General features: G+C 46.6%; 2 protein-coding genes across 6 annotated transcripts; one reads left to right on the top strand and one right to left on the bottom strand.

Moving 5' to 3' along the window:
- Positions 1 to 3029: 3029 nt before the first annotated feature.
- Positions 3030 to 4352, bottom strand: LOC123098956 (uncharacterized). Its single transcript, XM_044521047.1, has one exon. The coding sequence runs from the start codon at positions 4101 to 4103 to the stop codon at positions 3183 to 3185; it is 921 nt and encodes a 306-aa protein (XP_044376982.1). The 5' UTR covers positions 4104 to 4352; the 3' UTR covers positions 3030 to 3182.
- An 8966-nt stretch (positions 4353 to 13318) lies between these two features.
- Positions 13319 to 18572, top strand: LOC123098955 (uncharacterized). 5 transcript variants are annotated; one of them, XM_044521045.1, is made up of 12 exons: positions 13319 to 13586; positions 13690 to 14016; positions 14122 to 14265; positions 14428 to 14511; positions 14607 to 14644; positions 14748 to 14789; positions 14984 to 15031; positions 15626 to 15679; positions 16579 to 16614; positions 17165 to 17248; positions 17924 to 18054; positions 18298 to 18572. In XM_044521045.1, the coding sequence occupies exons 1-12, from the start codon at positions 13426 to 13428 to the stop codon at positions 18343 to 18345; spliced, it is 1197 nt and encodes a 398-aa protein (XP_044376980.1). In that variant the 5' UTR covers positions 13319 to 13425; the 3' UTR covers positions 18346 to 18572. The 5 variants fall into 5 exon arrangements, with proteins under 5 accessions (XP_044376980.1, XP_044376978.1, XP_044376979.1 ...); XM_044521043.1 differs by having other exon boundaries at positions 18265 to 18572; XM_044521044.1 differs by having other exon boundaries at positions 16579 to 16644.
- Positions 18573 to 21649: the final 3077 nt, after the last annotated feature.

Below are 21649 nucleotides of genomic sequence, written 5' to 3'. Positions count from 1 at the left end.
ATGTCATTTAGTCTTCTCTATCACTAGGCTAATCACACCTCTCGGTTCACTCCATCTAATACACACCGTTACTCATAAATGTTCCATCAAGATAACCTGGTCAGGATTAGATAACAAAATATAGATACGTTATGCATCCACGAGCCAAACTTACAGTCAAGCGAACATCAATAGATGGAATTATTCAACTCATAAGGCACCACAAGAATTACATACATGATCATAAACACGTATGGCAACTCATATGATCTAGACAATGAAGCAGAAAGAAATAGATCTGTTGGACTCATGAATTGATAAAACAATTCGATTACTTAATCAATTAGTGATATCTCTAGAGTTTACTCCTCCATGCTACTACTGAAAGAGAAAATGAAGTAACTGACCACACAAGCAAGTTGGAGGGTGCCTCGTTCAAACACTATCAATCTCTTGAACTAGCCAATAAGAAGCCGACCGGTCGAATTGGGGGTGATGATGCAAACAAAAGCGCACGATGCCATTATCTGTGGTCACAACTCACATTCTCACAAACTATGCAAGGGAAGACCAGGCTTAGGATGCCAACTAATCCCATCAGCAAATACTTCCACGAAATTTAACACTTACTACATCTCAATCACCATTCGAATGAGTTCATGAATTCACCTAGCTGGCTATCGTCTTTGAGGGTTTATCACAGTTTGTTGTCCATTATCCGCTTACATTAAAACCTCAGTTTTGCAATAGGGTCGCTGTTAATTTTTTTCTTTCAAAAAGAAGGTTGAAACTTGAAACCACCAGCCTCACATCATTGTGATGCACACAGCCATTTTTATTAAAGTTGATGCAAGGCAACAAAGGCAAAGTCATCAACAAGAGAAGTACAAAGTGAGACAACCACGACATAACCATTACAAGATATATGACTTTAACACCTATGGCTAAGTCGATTTCTTCTGCAACAACACTGTCAAAAAGGGATAAACACCCTCATGATGTCGCCTCCTCCTCCTTCAAGAAAGAAAGTTAGGGTTCATGCCTCTCACCGGCGTCAGCACAGGTCCGCCTCGTCTCCGGTGGCCCTAGGGCCACGGAGGCACGGTCGATCCTAGCAAGGGCCGGTGGGAGGGCTCCGTTTCAGTTTTTTTTTAATTTTGCTTGGGTTTGTGTCCTGCTCAGGAAGGCGAGACGGCGGCGGCTCCCTAAAGATGGAATAAAGGTCTCCCCGCCTAGCCCCCGTTCCGACAATGCATCTAGCATCGTTGGTGGGCGTGTGGAGGTGTATCTCCGGCAGATCTATCTTTGATGGATTTGCTTAGATCTCGTCGTTGTTTGTGTACCTTCGTGTGTAACCAACAAAGAAATTTCCATCCTAAGAGCATCTCCAACGGGCGCCGAATGCGCCGCGCGCTAAAAACTGCTTTGCCACGCGCCCATCGCCTGGTTTGGCGCGGCGCACAACGCTGGCTCCAGCAGCCGCGCTAAAAAGTAGCGCGCGCGCAGCTCCAGCAGTGCGCAAAAATGCAGCGCGCGCTAAACATTGCGTACATTTTTTTAATACGATAAATAAAATTCATAGATAAAAAAAAGATACATAGATATTTTACATAGTTCCATAGCATAGATAGATTAAAAAAACTACTACTAGATAGTTCAACGACATAAAAAAAACTACTAGATAGTGCAACTACATACTCCCAGTCGTCGTCGTCATCGTCATCGTCGCTATCCTCGCTGGTCTGGTCCGAGGTATTGATCCACATGTCCAACCAACGGTCATCATCAGCCGAAAAGATCGACTGCCCACCATTTTGAACGATATCGCCAGAGCCTTTCGCCGACGCCTATCCAACCGCTCGTCGCGGCGCCTTTGCGTGTCCTCCTCGCGGCGCCTTGCCCAGTAGGCTTGCTCGTAGGTGACGTCCTCCGGGTGGCGCCGGCGTCACTCCGCCATGGTCCGCTCGTCCTCATGGGCGACGAGGAGGCGGCGCTGCCGCTCTGCGTGCTCCGCACGGTCTTGTGCCGTGCGAAGACGAGGCGGTGGGGCGACGTCCAGCGCCTGCTGGAGCGTGTGGACGTCGTCGAAGTTCATCTGCGGGCGCGGCCTGCCTAGGCGCCACGCCGCCGCGTCGTACGCGCGGGCGGCCTCGTGCGCCGTCTCGAAGGTGCCGAGGCCGAGCCGGAGTTGGCCGGACCGTATCTCGGAGTAGAACCCGCCGTTGGGGCGCTGGCGGACGCCGCGGTAGCCCGACGCTCCTCGGCGGCGCGGCGGCATGGTGGCGCGTCGGTGGCGGGGCGCTGGAGCGGTGGCGCGCGTGGCAGCGGAAGCAACCGAGGAAGCGGTGGAGGCGCGCGTGGCAGTGGAAGAGGAAGAGAGGCGAGCGCCGCATTTTATAGGCGCGCCGGAAGCGGTGCGCCAAAAATAGCGCGCGACCTGCCGCCTTTTCCCGCGCGCGCGACTTTCCCGGCACCGCTGGAGCGCGCCGAAACGTCCCGCGCGTGCTAAAAACTCAGTTTGCCGCGCGCCTTTTAGGACGGCGGTTGGAGATGCTCTAATTGCCGAACCAACCAGGCCGACGCATAAATGAGGCGACATCTTCAACAAGGCAACGACATGAGTTCGTCATTGTTAAGTTCGATCAATAAATGTGCAAAGAAGAGTTTTCACCCTAGATTGAAGCAATGTTTCAGTCACCATCTTGCCACGGATCTTTTGAGAGTCACATCAGCCAGTACTCCATGCCAGACAGGAGTGGCACTCAAGTGTTGGATGCTACTTACATGTAACAATGTCGGTTTCGTGTTTATTTATTCGTCACTCAACTGCAAAGAAATTCAGTGACAGCCCCAAGCCGTAGACAGGACGACGCGCCACCGGCTGCGAGGAAGGCTACCGGGGAGAAGAGTTGACTGAAACTGTACCTGAAGATTTGGCGCACCATTATATATTACTATTACTATTAGAGACAGGGTTGCTCTCAACGTCATTTCATAAATCACGCGATCGACTAGCAAAGTTCACAGCAGCAACAGTGTCGATGTTGCCGTAAAAGAAGCTTTTAAACTGTTGTAATTTATCGAAATGAATAAGTACAAGCTAATAATCTGAACCAGCGTGCCTCTAGCTCCCATGAATTGGCCAAAATTTACGTCTATGGAGCACTAAACGATCCTGGAATCACCTAGCTTGGCTGCTGGTGCTAGCTATCATCGCCCTTGAGCTTCCTGACCTTGTCGAGGAAGGCTTGCCGGCCGGGGAACGGGTTCCCTCCCTCGCCGCCTTTCAGCGGCGCCGCCCTCTCGCCGCCGCGCCCCAGCCCCAGGATCTCCTTCTTTGCCGCCGCACCAATGCGGGCCTTCCTCGCCGTCCCCAGTGCGCCGCCAGCCTTCGCGCCGAGCACATCCAGTTTGGCCGTCCTCACCTGCTCCTCCCTCCTCGTCCGCATCCGCTCCCTCCTCTCGTCCCTCTTGCCCCTCGGGCCGTCCGCGTCGGCCGCCCCGGCGTCGAACAGGGCGCCGCCGCCGCGGGGGGGTCTGTTGCCGCTGCTGCCGGTGCTCTGGCGCCGGTCGGCCTTCCTCGGGATGCGGCCGCCGTAGGAGGTGCCGAGCAGACGGAAGTCGAGGCGGCCCCAGCCGTCCTCGTCGGAGAGGTCCCAGCCGAAGCGCTCGGCCATCTCCTGGAGCGGCCCGTCGCCGTCGTCGTCGTAGACGTAGTCGAACTTGGAGTCGCCGCGGAGGAAGCGGTGCGCGTGCTCCCACTCCACGCGGTCGACGTAGACGGGGTCGTCGAGCACCTCGCGCGCCAGGCGCGCCCAGGCCGCCGTGTCCCCGTAGTCGAGCTCCGCGACCACCCAGCGCAGGTAGGACGGCGGCAGCGTGCCCAGCATCTGCCCCTTGTGCTTGCCGAAGTCGATGACGCGGTCCCTCGCGGGCCGCGAGGACGCGCCCGCGCCCGCGGCGGCCCAGAGCGGACGGAGGAGGGGGAGCCTGGCGGGTCTGGGCAGCGTGGCGGTGGAGCGGCGACGGGGAAGGGGGGAGAGAGGCGCCGCTCGGGATGGGGGTCTCGGCCGCGGCGGCGCCGGGGAGGAAAGGCAGGCCCTTGCGGCGGCGAGCGGGAGCATGGCGTGCCTTTGGCGGCGGCCGGAGAGCGGGGAAGTTTGTGTGTCTGGATGGAGAGATGCCGCGTCACCGCGCCCTCGCGGGTAAAATTATCCACTCGCTGGCTGGGCGCTCACAATATACAGAGCAAACCATTGTTCGCTCGCAATATACAGACGCAGTCACGCAGAGCAAACCATTGACCCGTGGGTACAAGGTTCATCTCACTCACAGAGTCACAGCTCGTGCTCATTGTTCGCTCAACGGCGGTCGAGTGACGACGCCGGGACGACGATACCATGTGGGCTGAACAAAGAAATCAATCTTGGATGCCTAAACCATCAAAACTGTGACGAGATGCAAAGACTAAAGTCTGAAATAAACCTTATCTTTGTAGAGGCCGACGCAAATAAACCCTCACCTTTAAATCCCTGAAGTTGATACCCTGACCTCTCCGATCCCAGTCTTTTTAAACCCTAGACATGTCCTCTCCGATCCCAGTCTTTTTAAACCCTAGACATGTTTGGCGTACTGGGAACAGAAATGATCCCAGCCGGGTTCATCAGCTACTCTTGCTGACAGTATGAGTCCACAAGTCAGATTCATCTCTCTTCTCTTATCTTCTTCTTCCTCTATCCTCTCCTCTTCCGATCCCCTTTCCCTCTCCAGCCACCAACTCCCCTCTCTCCACCACTGATCCCTCTTTCCTCTCTTACGAGGCAGGCCGAGACGCGAACTGGTTGGCGTCGACGGCCGAGTTGACTCCGTCTGGCAGTCGACCAGAGGCGGCGGCTGTTGGAGACCTTTGGACGGTGGGGCTATACTGAGTGGTGGCGGCTGGCGGCGGGGTCTCGGTAGAGTGCGACACGACCAGCTGGTCGCGCGCGCGATGCGGCTGTGGCTGGTGCATCGCGGCGGCTTGCACGCGGCTCAACCACGGTAAGCACGGTGAGCCGTCCGGTGACGTGCGCGACCAGTGGGGCCGAGGCACGCGTTGGCCGGCGGTAGCCGGGGTATCACGCGGCACCTGCAGCTCATGGCGTAGTCGAGGCTTGCGCGGGGACGAGGACTGACACAGCTCGGCCATGCGGGCTGTCCAACGAACACGGGTCATGGTGCGGGTTGGCCAACGAATACGGGGTCATGCAGACGACGGGCCACGCGTATCTACGAGCAACTGCAGGAAGCAGGTGGCGTCGGGCACGAAGTTGAAACATGGCCCGTGGCTGCAAGCGAGCTAAGGCAAACGGCGATGTGGTTAGCGAGCAACGCGGCGACCAATGGCGGGATGGAGACGCATGGATGCGTACGTGAGTGCAGCCTGCAAGACGTCGGGCGCCGCTGCCGGTCACCGCTGCACTGCACCTAATTAGTTGGGAGTGAACTCGTGGGGAGATGCATATGATAGCTAGGTGGGACCATGCAGTAAGTCACTATAAAAATCAATCCTGGCTGGGACCAGACCTTTTCAATTACACCAAATAAGATTTTACTCACGCGGGGTCGGGATTAATCGGGATATGCAAGTACTGGGTACCAATTTCAGGGATTTGAAGGTGAGGGTTCATTTGTATCGGCCTCTACAACCTCGGGATTTATTCCAGACTTCGCTCGGACGCAAAAGGTTAGGACACCTCCAACATCGACCCTCAAACCGTCGACAGCGTGTGGTGCGGACGTGTTTAGTCCTCTGACGCGTGCCCGCTCGACGGCCAGGACGCACTTTTTTACGGTGGTGGTTGGAGGGGGGGGGGGGGGTGGGGGGGATGGGGAGGTTGAACAAGGAAATACCATCAAAATTGTGCCATCCAGAAAAGAAAAAAAGAGAACCATTTCCCCTCTCTCTAAAGATGGCTCATGCAAAACGTCAGAATGACGGCCCAAAGTAGAATTCAGCACCTGACCAGCAGAAAAAAGAATTCAGCATGCACCAGCCGGGAATCGAACCCGAGTCTGTACCGTGGCAGGGTACTATTGTACCACTAGACCACTGCTGCCTCGGTGAAATTCCATTTTGTGGGTTTTATAACTCCAATCTTCTAGCAGCAAGCGCACTCACCACATGTCAACAGCTGCAAACAGGAGTGCCCCCGCAGCTCTTGCATCTTTGCTGCACTCCAAAGTTTACTCCATAATCTCACATTTCTCTCCCTGTCCATCTTACTTTGTACTAGAACCCATCCATCAGGCCAGATGATGAAAACTAATAAATTGCTCAAAATAACCACACTAGGGACAGCCACCAATATTATTTTTTTCTTGACAAAGGGCAATAAATTTCCCACTGTTTATTACTCCCTTCTTTCCGGTTTATAAGGTTTATTTTAAAATTTTAGATTTTCCGTTTTATAAGTCACAATTTGATTATTCTCACCACATGTTCAGATTTCAAGATGCAGTAATTCATTGCATACAAGGTTTAAGATAAAATTGATCAATGCATGTACTTCATGCATGCATGCATTGTAATTAATGCATTGGTAAACATAATTCTTTAAGGAGCCGAGCGCATTAATTGAGTGCTTTTACAAAGTACAAAAATTATTCCACCACTTATCATCTACCAAGCGGCCGGGAAGATTGGGTCCGCGACGCCATTCAAGGCGGCGGACCGCGACCTCACCGGTGGCGACGGACGACGCTGGCGACGGCAGCGAAGCGAGAGAGACAGATGGGAGAAAGGGACGTGTCCGAATGGATAAGGTTTGACTGGTAAAGCCCACACACTCGCTCTCACATTTGTCCCTCACCTCTCTTGCAAGCGAGTGAGCTTACCATGTGTGTCGGCATCGATTGAGCTAGGGTTGACAACGATGACATGGAAGACTATGAATACGACGACCATAACCACTCACAAGATCCCCCAAGTCGTTGCACCTAGAAAAGCAAACTGGAATACTTGCAAGGATTACTATTACAATACATACATACATCAACATTTTTCTGTTTCCAAAGCCCTCTTTCACATTTTTCTTCGGCCTCATCTTGGCTCAGTGTGTTTTCAACTTTATTGACAATGTCATCCAGATTCATCTCTAGATCCACTTCATCTTCCCCTATCTTCCATTTCTCTTCCCCTAACCTTTTCATTTTTTGGTAAATTTTATATTACCTTTTCTATCTTGCTATTTCGTTCTTCAAAGTTTCTTATATTTTTCATTGAGTTTCTACACCTCACGATTCATTTCAAACTCAATTCACTCCCTTGTAACAAAAATCACCTTCTTAAGCAGAGCACTTTGGATCACCAGCTTTACAAAATGCAAGAATAAGAAATAAAATCAATGAGTGGAACACAAATTTGGATGAAGAAATCTACCAAGCCAAGACTCACCACGTAGTGTATTATTTCTAGAGACTAGGTCCAGCCTTGAATAAGTTTGACTTAGGACAAAGTTAGAATTCAATTAATGTGAGAGTGATTATCATTGATCTTTACTTGCTCCGATGAATATAAAAAATCCCAAGCAAGTTCTCTCAACTGCATCAGACACAGGAAAATCCTAAGACAAACAACCAAACAAAAGAAGCAAAAGGAACAAGATAAACTTTTTTGAGGTTTCCTTTTGAGGAAATTGCACTCAAAGCATCAAATCATCTTGTGGGAACATTTTAGTCCTCAATCATTGATGGAGGGGCATTGATGGAGGGGCCTTTTCACAGGGAAGATCAGGAGTGACCCGTGCAGGCATGGGCGGATTTGGGCCCCAGGCAGCCCAGGCCATTGCCTGGGGCGTGAGAAAATTTCTCGGCCTATATATAACAAAAAAATAATTCGGCCTGGGGCGTAGCCCAGTTCCAAGCCCAGGAGGCCCAGGCCGACTAGCCCAGCCGCCCAGGCCGACTCACCCTCTTGCCGCTCGCACGAACCGCACCATCCAGACGCAGCTGCCCTCTTCCCCCAACCCGACGAACCCTAAGCCGTCGCCGGTCGCTGCCCGCCACCGCCACCGACTGCCGTCGCCGGCCCGCTCCATCCCGCAGCGCCCCCCGGCGCCCCCCTTCCACTCTTCGTTCCAGCGCCCCTGGTTGCGCCTCTGCGGCTCCTGCCCTGTCCGCCTGTCATGTCCGGCGAGGGCGCGGCGCAGAGACCTCGGCTAGGGCGCGAGGCTGCAGTCTGCAGGCTGCCCGGCGGCCGGCGAGGTAGTCCTCATTCCTCACTTCCTCGGTCCTCACTTCCTGCCACATTGTCACTATTTGTCGATGATTTTAGTTGTAGAAACCGATGACTTGATGGCTTGATGCCATGTTTTTGTTTGTAGATGTCACATTGTCACTAATTGATGATGATTTTAGTTGCTAGATGCCAGAGTTTGTCTGTTTGTTAGATGTAGAAACTGATTTTGACATTGAGAAAATTTTGTTTCTCTAAATTTTTACAGGAACGCAAGATGAGTAAAAGAAGCAAGACACTGCATTCTTTTTTTCAAGTTGGAAACACCGAAACCGCGAAAAACAGGTCCTTCAACTCAAACGACTGATAATACCCCTAATGTTAGAGCTGAACTCAAACTCGGTGATGTTGAATCTGACCTCGGTAAGAGAATACCAATTGAGGATTTAGATGCAGACATTAGAAATCTTGCTAGAAGGGAGTACATTAGTATGGGTCCATGCCAACCAACTAATCATGCTTATGAATGGATAAATGGTAGAAGCTCTCATGACTATTGGTTCAATGATCATGGCGGCTGATTGGAATATAGCATTGAAAAAAAAATCAGCCTTTTGCTTTCATTGTTTTCTGTTTAAGCAACCAAGAGCTGAAAACTATGGTATTTCAAGGTTATCGTACACGTAAAGGCGTTTTGCCTCGTACTAGACATAAGTTTTCACATTTTGCATCATTATTAACTAGTTTTACCTGCTATGTTATGCACTGATTTGTATTTCAAAATCGATGATTGAAGGTTTAGCTTCTTCTGCTATTGAAGATGCAGTCATGGGAGGCTCAGATCAACCAATCCTTTGATTTGGTATCAATCTTTTGTATCATCTATCTATGCTACATATTGTCTTTTGATTTGTCTTGCTTTATTAGTTGACCCATCATGGAACAAATGCTGCCATTGAATATGATGTTTGGTTTTTCTTATTAGTTATGCAACATAGATTGACTTTTGTATGCCTTGAAACTAGAGTTTTTTTGGGTAGTTTTTAGCCCTTAGTTTCTCGCCTGGGGCGTCAGCAAATCATGGGTCCGTCACTGCGTGCAGGTATTAAGAGATTAGTTTTTTTTAAGATCGAGTACATATTTAATGGAGAACAATTTGTTAGAGCTCTTCTTCAAAATAAATGCATCAGTTTTAGATGGAACATTGTGGTTTATGGTGCCGCTCAACCTGAGGTGCCGATATTAATTATTATGTAATTAAATGTACTGTTTAACAATGTAAAATCTTAATTACTATTTAATTATTCTACTAAAAATGTTACACATAAAAATAGCCTGAGTTAGGATGGGGTGCTGATATGGGAAAGTATCAGGTGATACCAGTCTTTAAATGATACCATGATACCAACTTGAAAAATTCAAATTTAGACATGTCAAAAAATTATGAAAAAATCATGGATGTTCATAGCACATATGTCGACCACTCCTAAAAAATTCAGATCGAAATTGGAAATATATAAGGAGAAACAAAAAAGACAAATTCAGATGTGAATAGTGTCATTTTTGCTTTTGTCTTCTTTCGACACTATTCATGATGAATTTGTCTTTTTTGTTTCTCCTTGTAGATTTCGAATTTTGATCTGAATTTTTTAGGAGTGGTTGACATATATGTTGCGAACATCCATGATTTTTTTCATAATTTTTTGACATGTTCAAATTTGAATTTTTCAAATTGGTATCATGTGAAGACTGGTATCATGTGATACTTTCCCATGCTGATATCTAGCTAGTCTCATCAAGGAAAGAAAGACAGAATAGAGGGACGTTTTCAAAAGGTGGCATGGTGGGGTAAGGGTGGTGGCCTTGGGACATTTTCGAAACAAATAGAGGGACGCTTTCAGAAACATTGTACAGGGGTTCGGGCGGGGTGGGGTGCAGAAGAAGTTTACTCCAAGTTTGTGCGAAAGTAGGCATGCAACAGTGTTGAAGTTGGCAAGGTCGATCGTCAGTTTGGGCTGAAGAACTTCATCATCTTCGTCCAATTCATCGCCATTGCAGCGCTGTGACGTTGGTGTGCTTGGTGTGATCGTGTGTAAGGTGTAGTAGTAGTGGGTAAGCTCAACAAGTAGGTTATAAGGTGAGCACAACTCTATGCTCGTATGCAACCAAAAAGCGTGCACTCGTGTGACCACATATAATGCGAGCAACCAAACATAGTGAATAGAGCCGTTGTTGTGATGCAGGGGGAGGATATGCAGGCAACCAATCAACATGCAGATGTTGGTTTTTTGCCTGCATATGCTCAACCAATCCCTGATGAGACAAGTATGCAAAGTGCCTAAAAACAATGCAAGTGACCAAACACATCCTAGTCTCGTCAACGAAAGAAAGACAGAAGGGCGTTTTCCAAAAGTTGCATAAGGGATCTGGCCACCTGGGTGGGGTGGGGTAATGATACGTCTCCAACGTATCTATAATTTATGAAGTATTCATGCTATTATATTATCCATCTAGGATGTTTTATATGCATTTATATGCTATTTTATATGATTTTTGGGACTAACCTATTAACCTAGAGCCCAGTGCCAGTTTATGTTTTTCCTTGTTTTTGAGTTTTACAGAAAAGGAATACCAAACGGAGTCCAATTGACGTGCCAATTTTTGATGATTTTTTCTGGATCAAAAGAAGCCCCCGGAGTAAAAGAGTTGGGCCAGGAGAGTCCCGGGCTGCCCACGAGGGTGGGGGGCGCGCCCACCCCCTTGGGCGTGGGCCCCTGCCTCGTGGACAACCCGGAGACCCCCCTGACGTGAGACCTACAACAAAAAATCCTATAAATACTGAAACCTCCAGAAAATAACCTAGATCGGGAGTTCCGCCACCGCAAGCCTCTGTAGCCACCAAAAACCAATCGGGACCCTATTCCGGCACCCTGCCGGAGGGGGGATCCCTCACCGGTGGCCATCTTCATCATCCCGGCGTTCTCCATGACGAGGAGGGAGTAGTTCACCCTCGGGGCTGAGGGTATGTACCAGTAGCTATGTGTTTGATATCTCTCTCTCTCTCTCTCTCGTGTTTGATTTGGCACGATCTTGATGTATCGCGAGCTTTGCTATTATAGTTGGATCTTATGATGTTTCTCCTCCTCTACTCTCTTGTAATGGATTGAGTTTTCCCTTTGAAGTTATCTTATCGGATTGAGTCTTTAAGGATTTGAGAACACTTGATGTATGTCTTGCATGTGCTTATCTGTGGTGACAATGGGATATCACGTGATCTACTTGATGTATGTTTTGGTGATCAACTTGCGGGTTCCGTGACCTCGTGAACTTATGCATAGGGGTTGGCACACGTTTTCGTCTTGACTCTCCGGTAGAAACTTTGGGGCACTCTTTGAAGTACTTTGTGTTGGTTTGAATAGATGAATTTGAGATTGTGTGATGCATATCGTATAATCATATTCACGGATACTTGAGGTGACATTGGAGTATCTAGGTGACATTAGGGTTTTGGTTGATTTGTGGCTTAAGTTGTTATTCTAGTACGAACTCTATGATAGATCGAACGGAAAGAATAGCTTCATCTTATTTTACTACGGACTCTTGAATAGATCGATCAGAAAGAATAACTTTGAGGTGGTTTCGTACCCTACAATAATCTCTTCGTTTGTTCTCCGCTATTAATGACCTTGGAGTGACTCTTTGTTGCATGTTGAGGGATAGTTATATGATCCAATTATGTTATTATTGTTGAGAGAACTTGCACTAGTGAAAGTATGAACCCTAGGCCTTGTTTCAACGCATTGCAATACCGTTTGTGCTCACTTTTATTACTTGTTACCTTGCTGTTTTTATATTTTCATATTACAAAAACCTATATCTACCATCCATATTGCACTTGTATCACCATCTCTTCGCCGAACTAGTGCACCTATACAATTTACCATTGTATTGGGTGTGTTGGGGACACAAGAGACTCTTTGCTATTTGGTTGCAGGGTTGCTTGAGAGAGACCATCTTCATCCTACGCCTCCCACAGATTGATAAACCTTAGGTCATCCACTTGAGGGAAATTTGCTACTGTCCTACAAACCTCTGCACTTGGAGGCCTAACAACGTCTACAAGAAGAAGGTTGCATAGTAGACATCAGGTAAGAGCTTCCCTAGCAGACCCCTTAAAGTTACGACCCTTAAACCACGGATAAGGGTAGAGAAAAACGCGTTTTAAAGGCCGAAATCGGCTACGGCCGGACAGAGCCCGCAAACCCGAGCGAGGGCTCTGTTTCGTGTGCTGCCGACTTCAGGGGCGGCGGCAACAACGTCGTCATCGGGGTAGTTCTTGTCGGCGCAATCGGGGGAGGTGTTGGCGGGGTAGCTCTTCCGGCAAGCTTCTTGCGTTTCACACCCTCAACCTTCAATTTCTTCGCCGGCGCGGGCCGGACCGGATTCCCGGCGGGGGCTGCGGGAGCGTCGCCCTGGACAACGACGTTGCCCTGCCACTTGCGGGGTGGCGCGGTGGAGCCTTGAACGGCGACGGGTGCGATATGGCCGGTGACGAGATCTGCCGGAGGGGTTGGCGCGTGGATGGCATCCACGGTGACAGGTGACGATTGGGAGGCTTCCATGGCGGCAGAGGGAAGCCGGGTAAGGTTCTCCGAAGCGGGTGGAGGGAGATCGTTGGCGGCGGAGGGAAGGGGAAGCGGGAACTGCCGCGCGGAAATGTCCCTCCTGCCAAGTCTCGCAGCCGACAGGGGTCGAGCTCGGGTCGGCCTCCCACCCCGTGTATCTAAAGGTCGAGGACGAAGATTTGCTGCGCCCCGCAATTTTTTTTACAGGCCACGGGTTGACGTGGTGTCTGATCGGGCAACTTTTTTCGCCCGAAAGCGTAAACGAACGGTTATTTTGCGGGTCGGCGTGTTTTAAGGGGTCTGCTAGAGATGCTCTAAGGGTGGTGACGTGGGGGCGTTTTCAAAGAAATAGAGGGACGTTTTCAAAAACATTGCAGAGGGGTTTGGGCGGGGTGGGGTGCGGTCGGGGTCGGGGCTGGGCGGGTTCCCGTGGTGGGCCCGTGGTGAGGCTGCCTCCTCTATACATATTCCCCCTCCCCCCCTTTCCTCTTCTTCTTCCATCCGAAACAAACAAACAAAAAAAAAAAAATCTCTCTGCTGGCTCCCCCCCAAATCCCCAGCCCCAGCCGGACCCGCCGCTGTCCTGTCAACCTCGCCGGCGGCGCGATGGATTCGTCGTTGGGGAGCCACGTCACGGTCATCCCCGATTGGGTGGGCGACTTGGGCGAGTCCGTCGGCCCCGTCGACTACGGCTGCGTGCGCCGGTGCCGTCACCGCCGCCTCGCCACCTACCTCTGGCTCCACGGCTTCCGCGACGCCCTGCGAGGGTACGTGCTTGAGCATCCCCTAATCCCCACCCCCTCCGTCCCCCTAAACTGTTTCGCTCGCTCACCGGCGGCCGCCATTGCCCAATCAACCAATCACTCGCAGGCTGCTCAACGAGACGGACGCGTACATGAGCGTCATCCACCTGTCGCGGCTGGTGCGGCAGGGCCTGTGGGACGACGCCATCGCCTACGTCTCCCGCTTCCTGCGCCCGACCTCGCACCCGCAGAGCGACGAGGCACAGGTGCTCCTCCACTTCCTCAAGCACCACGCCGCCTTCGCCAGCATGGTCGCCGGCGTGCCCGACCGCAACCTCACCTACTTCAACCGCAAGTACAACACACGGTACCTCAAGCACGACGACTCCGTCTCCCACGACGCCCTCCGGATCCGCTCCATCGTCCTCTCCATTCTCCACTCGGAACAAGTCAGGTAGGTGATCATATCTTCAGTTCAGTTCCTGCCTGCCTCTCCATTCCTGCAATTTTTCCTCTTTATTATGTCTCTCGACTTAAATCTGTACCACTGTTTCATCAGGTCCTCCCTGGACTGGGAGCGCGTTCGTTGGAAGGCCTCTCAAATCGTCAAACACTTGGCTTACAAGGCTCCTGAGTTGAAAAGCCTGGTCATATTGCCGGCCGGCTCAATGATGCCACACGATGTACTTCCCATCGGATTCAGGTGATTCCGGCTCCATTAGTTTGCTTGTCCATGTTCACTTGATCCATTCCATTCTAGGCAATGTGTAAAACCGGTCTGCCAATTTCATTGCAACTAACTTTGATACAATTAATAAAAATAAATAAGTCTCTCATTGATTTCCCTGTAATCTTGTTTGCCTAGGTACCGTCGGAGGCGCCACGTCAAGGAACAAGACCTGCCAAGACCTAAAACACTGGCCAAGATCTTCCTTAGGACCAAGAAGAGGTAAAAATATGACCTTGAAACATGGCGAATTCATTCTGCTCTTGCTGGCTCTTTCTTGACCAACTCAACTCATGCACATGCTCCATGTTTTGCAGGCTGCCTTCGTCAACTCGCAGTCACGAGATAAACAGGGGTACAATGCCCTATTTACAAGCATCTTATTATTAAGCAATATACTTCCTTGTAGATTCTATATCTGTGATGCTAAAAGCCATCGTTACTGTTGTTGGTGCCAGGATTGACAGACAAAACAAGGAAGTGGCACGCAGATCTTATTGGTAACACTAGCCCCTGCTCTTGTGTCCTTGTCTTGTTTACTTTGCACTTTACACATCTATAGCTTGCTCGACTTATTGTCAATCCAGATATATTTGGCAGCAAGCTGTGAGGCCCTTTGATTTTACTCTTTCGAAAAACCTCTCGGATCTTGCATGTATATGCATATAAACTGATCAACTTGTGTCATCTTCAGATGAAAGCTTGCAGGCTGGTCTGGAACTTCAATCAAGTGGGAAGGAAGGTAACCCTAGCTTACTAATCCCATTTGTTATTATCTCCACTTATTATATGACGTCTTCTTACTAGCTGTCTAATAGGCTGAATCCTTTTGGCACACATCTGCACAGCATCTTCCAAACCAATTTTAGTGGTTTCTTCTCTTTCAACTTCACACTTTTTACATGTGATTTGGAGACTGTAGCCCTGTTAGTTTTGTGTACATGCTTTCCGCGTTTGTTAGAACCAAGCCTTTGTTCTGACTTCACAAAAAAAAATCAGACATTTGTTTGCTTTTAAGGTGCTATACTGGAATATGCGTTGGATATTCCTTTGTTGTGACCTGTATGCCCATTCGTATTTCAGCCAATCTAAATTCTGTTGCAACACAGATTGTTTTATTGTTATGAACATTGCCCACTCTTATTTGTAGAATTTCTCTAAAAATATTTGAAGTATCTGACTTTATTGTTATGCACATGTATATCGGTGTTTGTTTGATGTGCACATAATACAGAACTGCAGTCCCTGTTGTGATTGGTCTTGATGATGGTGTTTGCATTTTATCAGTGCTTGGCTGCTCGCTGCCACTTTTAACTGTTTAATTAACTCATTGCAGGTGTTCCTGGTGCTACAGTCTCGCAGACCATGTCGAATACCTTGACAAATGCAGGTATTGTTAGGTGACCACCCTTGATTGTTTCCAAACCAGGGCGAACCTCCATCTTTGGCTTTGCACAATTGATCCCTGAAATCAAGGGCTGACCTATACTATAGCAACGGGGTCAATCGACACCTATGACCAACAGCATATGATACATACATGTTAATTAAGAACAGTTTACCATGAGCCAGTAAAAGTTAGCAATACAAGCGCAGACTTGGCAAGGTGGCGACCTTTTATGCTGGGTCCACCCCTGCCTGAAATTGTTCGTTGTTAGAAACCACCAAATTTATGCATCAAGGGGCTATATGCATTATTGATGGTAATATTTGATTTAGTGATGATGTGCAGTGGTTGAGATCAACAATTATCCATCGATATTTATATATTGTCGAGGCTAGCCACAACAATTCGTAGGCATGTTTTGAAATTCACAAATATATCTAGGTGACGAATAATAGCCAAAGTTCTAGTTTTCTATATTTGGCCAGGGTCGTAGAGGAAGTGCATTATAATTTAAGGCACTTAGTTTTACTTCACAGTTCACACTGGCCTCACGAAGTATAATACCAAGCCATGTCTGTGCCATGTGCCTATTAGCATGTACTCCTTCTATAAACAAATATAGGACGTACAATGTCGTGCTGGAGTCTGTTCCACTACTTACCTTCTCGTTCCTATGTACATTGTTTTCCCCGTATCTATAGCACCTACTTTAAAAGATCTGCAGTTGAAACATTTTCCCCTTGAGTTTTCCAATCTATCATTTTTATTAATTGCTTCTCTTTCTTTCTATTTTATCTGCATGATAATTCTTAATTACAGTTACCGTAAGGCTCATGTTCTTTTTTGCCCTTTATTGATGCATGTTTACCTGCTGCCTTTACTAAATGCTGAATTTGTTGCAGGTGCTCCTGTTCCTTCAGTTTCACAGACTATGTCTGGTACATTGACAGTTCCTGCTAAAATATATGGTATCTCATCCGTGACAAATGCATGCTATTTTTGTTAAACTTGGGCAAACTTCCACCTTATTAGTGAATCATTTTTTCCGTTATCATAGAATATCAATTGTACTAGCACATGGGCTATATGCATCATCATAACAGTGTATGCTTTATTGATTTCATGCAGTTCTTATGTTCCAAAAGGCTGCTTCTCAGTTTCAATCTATAACCTATGTGCCTGTAATCATTGTCATGCTTCATTATGTCAAAACACATATTGATTTATTGTTTAGTTCATGGTCGCAACACTCATTGAGTTATGTTTGCTTCATATGCACATTGTCTGTCCCTAGTTACAGAAGTTAGTTTTAAGTATCTACATCAGGGAACCTTTTTTTTCCCTTAAGCTTTCCATTACCAATCTTTCATTGGTTTATTCACATATTATACCTGTTTTATGAAGCAACACCATCATGATTTGATGGCGTTCCTTACACTTCGTGAGTACATGCGTGTACTGCATTTCTAATTGTCGAACTCGTTGTAGGTGCTGCTGTTGCTGCAGTCTCACAGGCAGTGAACTTGACAAGCCATGCTGAAAACGCTGGTATCTCGGCAGTGACAAATGCAGGTAAATTGTTTGAATACTGTTGATTGTTTATATACCAGAATGGAACTCATCTGCCCAACTGATCCCTGATATGATTTGTTGTAAGTACACCGAATGTGTAGTCAAGTAGATGCATGCATTACTGATAATATTATACTTCCTCTGTCCCATAATATGAGACGTTTTTGCTAACATAGTTTGCAAAAAACGTCTTAGATTGTGGGAGTATGTGATATGCCATGTTTCAGTTTCATTTGTTCAGTCATAAGAACTGGTCGTGCTGCTTTCTGCTGTTTACTCACCATTTTGTTCCTATGTAAATGTACCTTTTTTTCATCAAGTACTCCCTCTGTTAAACTGTTTTTGTTGTTTTGCTTATATTATTTCGATGGTAGTTTCAGGACTGAATTTGGATCAATGAGGCTAATTGTTTGTGTTTATACTGCATAACAATACTTGAAGCGATCATTTTTACACCATATAGGTCCTGGTTAAAAAATAAAAAGATGTTGCTCCCTGGAAAAGAATGAACGTGAATTAAGTTCAGATTCTTCCATGAACTAGCTTCTTTCTTCACCTTTGGTCCTTGTAATGTTCACTGTTAACTGAACACTCTACATAAAAATCAAGTCAAGGCATGTTATGCCATGGCGATTCTTAATCCAGTGATCCTTAAGAGTATGGATTCTTGGGCAGGCACAAATAAGGTTTTGAGTTCGGAAAATTCCAATCTCAGAAAGCATCCAAGGACAGAACAAGCAGCTTTTGAGCAAGGTCCTCGTCCAAAAACACAACGGTCAAGTGGGGCTTTTGGTGAAGCATGTCTGGTAAGAAACTAGGTTTCATTAACTTGTATGGGTGACATAACAGCCCACAATGGATTATACAATTCCTACTGTTCTGTCTCTTCCATAGCAAGTAACTATAGTTGGCATGCATGCACTTGAGTAAAGAGGGGCTTTACTGTTGTGCTATTTTGTATGCATCATCTGGCGCGGTACTACTTATTAATAGGTGTAACATTTGTTGATGGATAGGCGTCGGTGACTAAAGTTGGAGCGTGCTCGCAGGCTGGTATTGTCCTGGAAGATCCTAAGCATGAAGTTGAGCAATCCTAAGCATGAAGATACTAAGCGTGGTGGCCCTTCTGGACTTTCGAGCGGAGAAACAGTCGAGGAAACAATATGCTGTTGGAACGAAATAAAATAATAATTCTGCTGCGGCTTGTACTAGTAGCACTCTATTTACGTGACCTACTTGAGGCTTGCAAGTCTCCTGGAGTCTATGTTATGTTTTGACGCAAGTATGTTCCTGAGTTTCTAATATGAACTTAATTTAGGTGTAAGAGAGTGAAGAATTGCATAATCTTTTTTATTCTCTTATCCAACGTCCTATTTGACCTGTCTTCTATCTGCCCATGTCTCCCTATTCTGCGCACTTTATCAAACAAATAAAGGATCGCAAAGATAATCAAAACAACATAAATGCTAGATAGTGCAGCTACACTATTCAGCGAAGTCTGAGCACGTCATCAACTATTTATTCCGTTACATTTTTTTCTTCAAAAGGCTACAACTTTTGAATCAAGTGTCAGAAAGAACCGTTTTCACTGTCTGGTTCCTTGCGATGAGCTCTTTGAAACTAATCCTTACATGGATACGTTTTGATGATTTTTTTCAAAAACAAATTTAATGCTAGATGAGGCAACTTTAGTGCTAAACATAAGCCAACTTCACTTCGTTAAAAGTAACTAATCAGCAACAAATAAGCAACTAACTAGTAATAGAAAACAACTTCAAGACAGAGGTAGATAACATCACATCACCTTCATAAGCAACTTTCTTTACACTAGAGGCAAAGTTAGTGCTAAAAATAGGCAACTTCACTACATTTTGTATCCTAGTTAATTTTGTCTAACATTCTCTTAACTTACTCACCTGTACTTCTAAGTTGCCTATTATTCATGCTCGTTTGTCGTTGTTTCTAAATTTCCTATAATACTATGAAGTCATCTACTTATGATGCTTTTGTGTCTGCTATTGCTAATTATGGTAGGCAACTTGGTGGTGAATCTAGGCAACTTCAGACTGTTTGTAGGCAACTTAGAAAAATAATGATAAACAACTTCATAGTATTGTAGGCAATTATTTCACAAAGTTAGGCAATTGAGCAGCAATGGTAGACAACTAATTACCAATAGCAGGCAATTGGGCATTAATGGTAGGCAATTTAGTATTTAGGCAACTGAACATCAACTTTAGGCAACTGACCATCAACAATAGGCAAGTGAGCAACCATGATAGGCAAGTTGGAATAATGTAAGCAAAATTCACAGGTATACTAGTGCAGTGAAGTTGCTTTGTGTGTAGCACTAAAGGTGCCTTATGTATTGTGTGTTTTTTCTTGTTTTACGCAAACCAATCTAATACGAAGTCCTACTAGGCCCAAAATATGAAGTTGCTTCCCTATAACACTATAGTTGCCTTCATCGCACCCAAAGTTGCCCTTGAAAAAAAAGTTTGACGAAAGCTACCCATATGGGATCTAATTTTGAAGAACTCGTCGTTAGAAACCGTTGAAACATAACTGGATTTCGATCTTGAATCAAAAGTTACGGCTTTTAAGACTTTTTGAACGCCAAATAAATGCACGTAGGGACAAGATCTAGGTTGATTTCTTCGTTAACTTAACAGGATCGCGTGGGTATGAGGGAAGGTGGTGGCAAGGACCAGAGTGCTTCCTTTTTTGGAAGTGTGTGAGGAGAAATCGATTGCATTTACATATATGATAGGGACGCCGGATCACACGAATGGGCGCCCGAGCTAGCCACGTCCTAAAAAAATGCGAATTTATTGCTAGATACATACCATACATTTCAAAGTCGCCAAGTTAGGAATTCAACATTAAATTAAACAAGCATAGATCATCTAGAACATAGGTCAATCAAATCAACTAGCATAGTTTAACTTTGTGCATTCTGTTTACTCCCTCCGTATCAAAATAAGTGTCAGTTTTGTACTAAACTTTTACTAAACAAGCATAAATATATAATTTTTTTACTTCGGTTTATTCAGTTAACCGTTCGGTTTTTCGGTATATACCTAAAGAACCAAAGTTCAAACGGTATGTAAATTTCATATACCATGCTTCCATACCAAAAACCAGAAACCACAAAAATTGTAAAAATAGTTTGGTTTGATTTATTTCGGTATGGTTTTTCGGTTCAGTTTCAAAATGCACAAGAGTATAGTCATCCATCATGCACTCCCATTGCCACCCATGGCACTTGAGTTTCATACTGCCCATGAAGCCCATGTAGGCGCCCTTGGACCCCAAAACTTGATCACACATAAGGTTGAAGTAGGCTCCCTTTGGATCAAGATCCTTGAATTCATGAACATAAGCCTTTGCTCTTGCTTTTTCCTCAACATCCTCTCTTCAATGGCAATTTGTCGCTCACCCATGTCAACCCTTTGCTCATCGAAGGCAATCTAACACTCCTCTAATTATTTGATCTCGGTCCATCTTGCTGCCTTCCTCTCTGTGGCAAGCTCCTTCCTTGTGGTGACCATGCTCTCAAGTGTGGTCGAGCTTCTAGGGCATATAATCTACAATCTAGCACCCTCTTTTCTTCCTTCAAAGCAAGTTTCAATCTTTCATGACCAACTTCAAGTATGCACTTTTTGCAACCTCCTTTTCACTCTTCCTCCCCGGCGGCCACTTTTTTTATGGCCCGCCGACCTAGAAGTGGGACTCCTTTTTACACCACCATCATCATCAGAGTTACTATCTTCGGAATCAGTCATGATGTCGGGAGATTTGGAGCCTTGCCTTTCTTGTTTGGCACCTCAATGATTCTTGTTTTACACTGCAAAGCCCTTTGCTCCCAACTTGCTCCTTTTTTTCAAGTTCATGATCTTGTACATTTCTTGAGTAATGATTGCCTATATAATAAAGACAAAAAATCAAATGATTGAACATGATATAAAGAGTTGGCAAATGCAAATAGTTGAGCAACACAAACAATTCATCACCTTATCACCATGGGTGGTGCCCTAGGGTTGAGATGTTTCACTTGCTCCACACAGGCCACCCACTTGCTACAAGATTCTTGAATTGGTTGCCATTGATGTGCGAGGGAGATACTGATATGTCGCCACATACACGTTTCTTTTGTGAAGGAAGTAATCATGGATATGTTCCCAATATATGTTGCCACTTTTGTTCAACCCTTGAGACAGGAATCAAGAGTGATGGCCTTCCGCGCATTCACCAAAGCCACGTCTTCATCGAACATACAATTGGCGGTCCTTGATCCCCACTTCATACCATGCAATGAAATGAGACAAAGAGGATAAATCATACATTGGTGGTATTTCATCGAGCACTAGTTGTGCAGCCTCCCTGGGGAACTCGGAAGGA

This window comes from Triticum aestivum, chromosome 4D (assembly GCF_018294505.1).
Source record: "Triticum aestivum cultivar Chinese Spring chromosome 4D, IWGSC CS RefSeq v2.1, whole genome shotgun sequence".
NCBI lineage: Eukaryota > Viridiplantae > Streptophyta > Magnoliopsida > Poales > Poaceae > Triticum > Triticum aestivum.
The sequence above is the reverse complement of the archived record's forward strand: the minus strand, read 5'-3'. Positions and strand labels throughout refer to the sequence as shown.

Excerpts from the sequence above, each read along its gene's own strand:
- LOC123098955 (XM_044521042.1), top strand. The coding sequence starts at position 13,426 with ATGGATTCGTCGTTGGGGAGCCACGTCACGGTCATCCCCGATTGGGTG. Across the intron at positions 14,512-14,606 it reads TTCCTTAGGACCAAGAAGAG|GCTGCCTTCGTCAACTCGCA; the intron begins GTAAAAATATGA and ends CATGTTTTGCAG. Across the intron at positions 18,055-18,264 it reads CTTTTGGTGAAGCATGTCTG|GCGTCGGTGACTAAAGTTGG; the intron begins GTAAGAAACTAG and ends GTTGATGGATAG.
- LOC123098956 (XM_044521047.1), bottom strand. The coding sequence starts at position 4,103 with ATGCTCCCGCTCGCCGCCGCAAGGGCCTGCCTTTCCTCCCCGGCGCCG.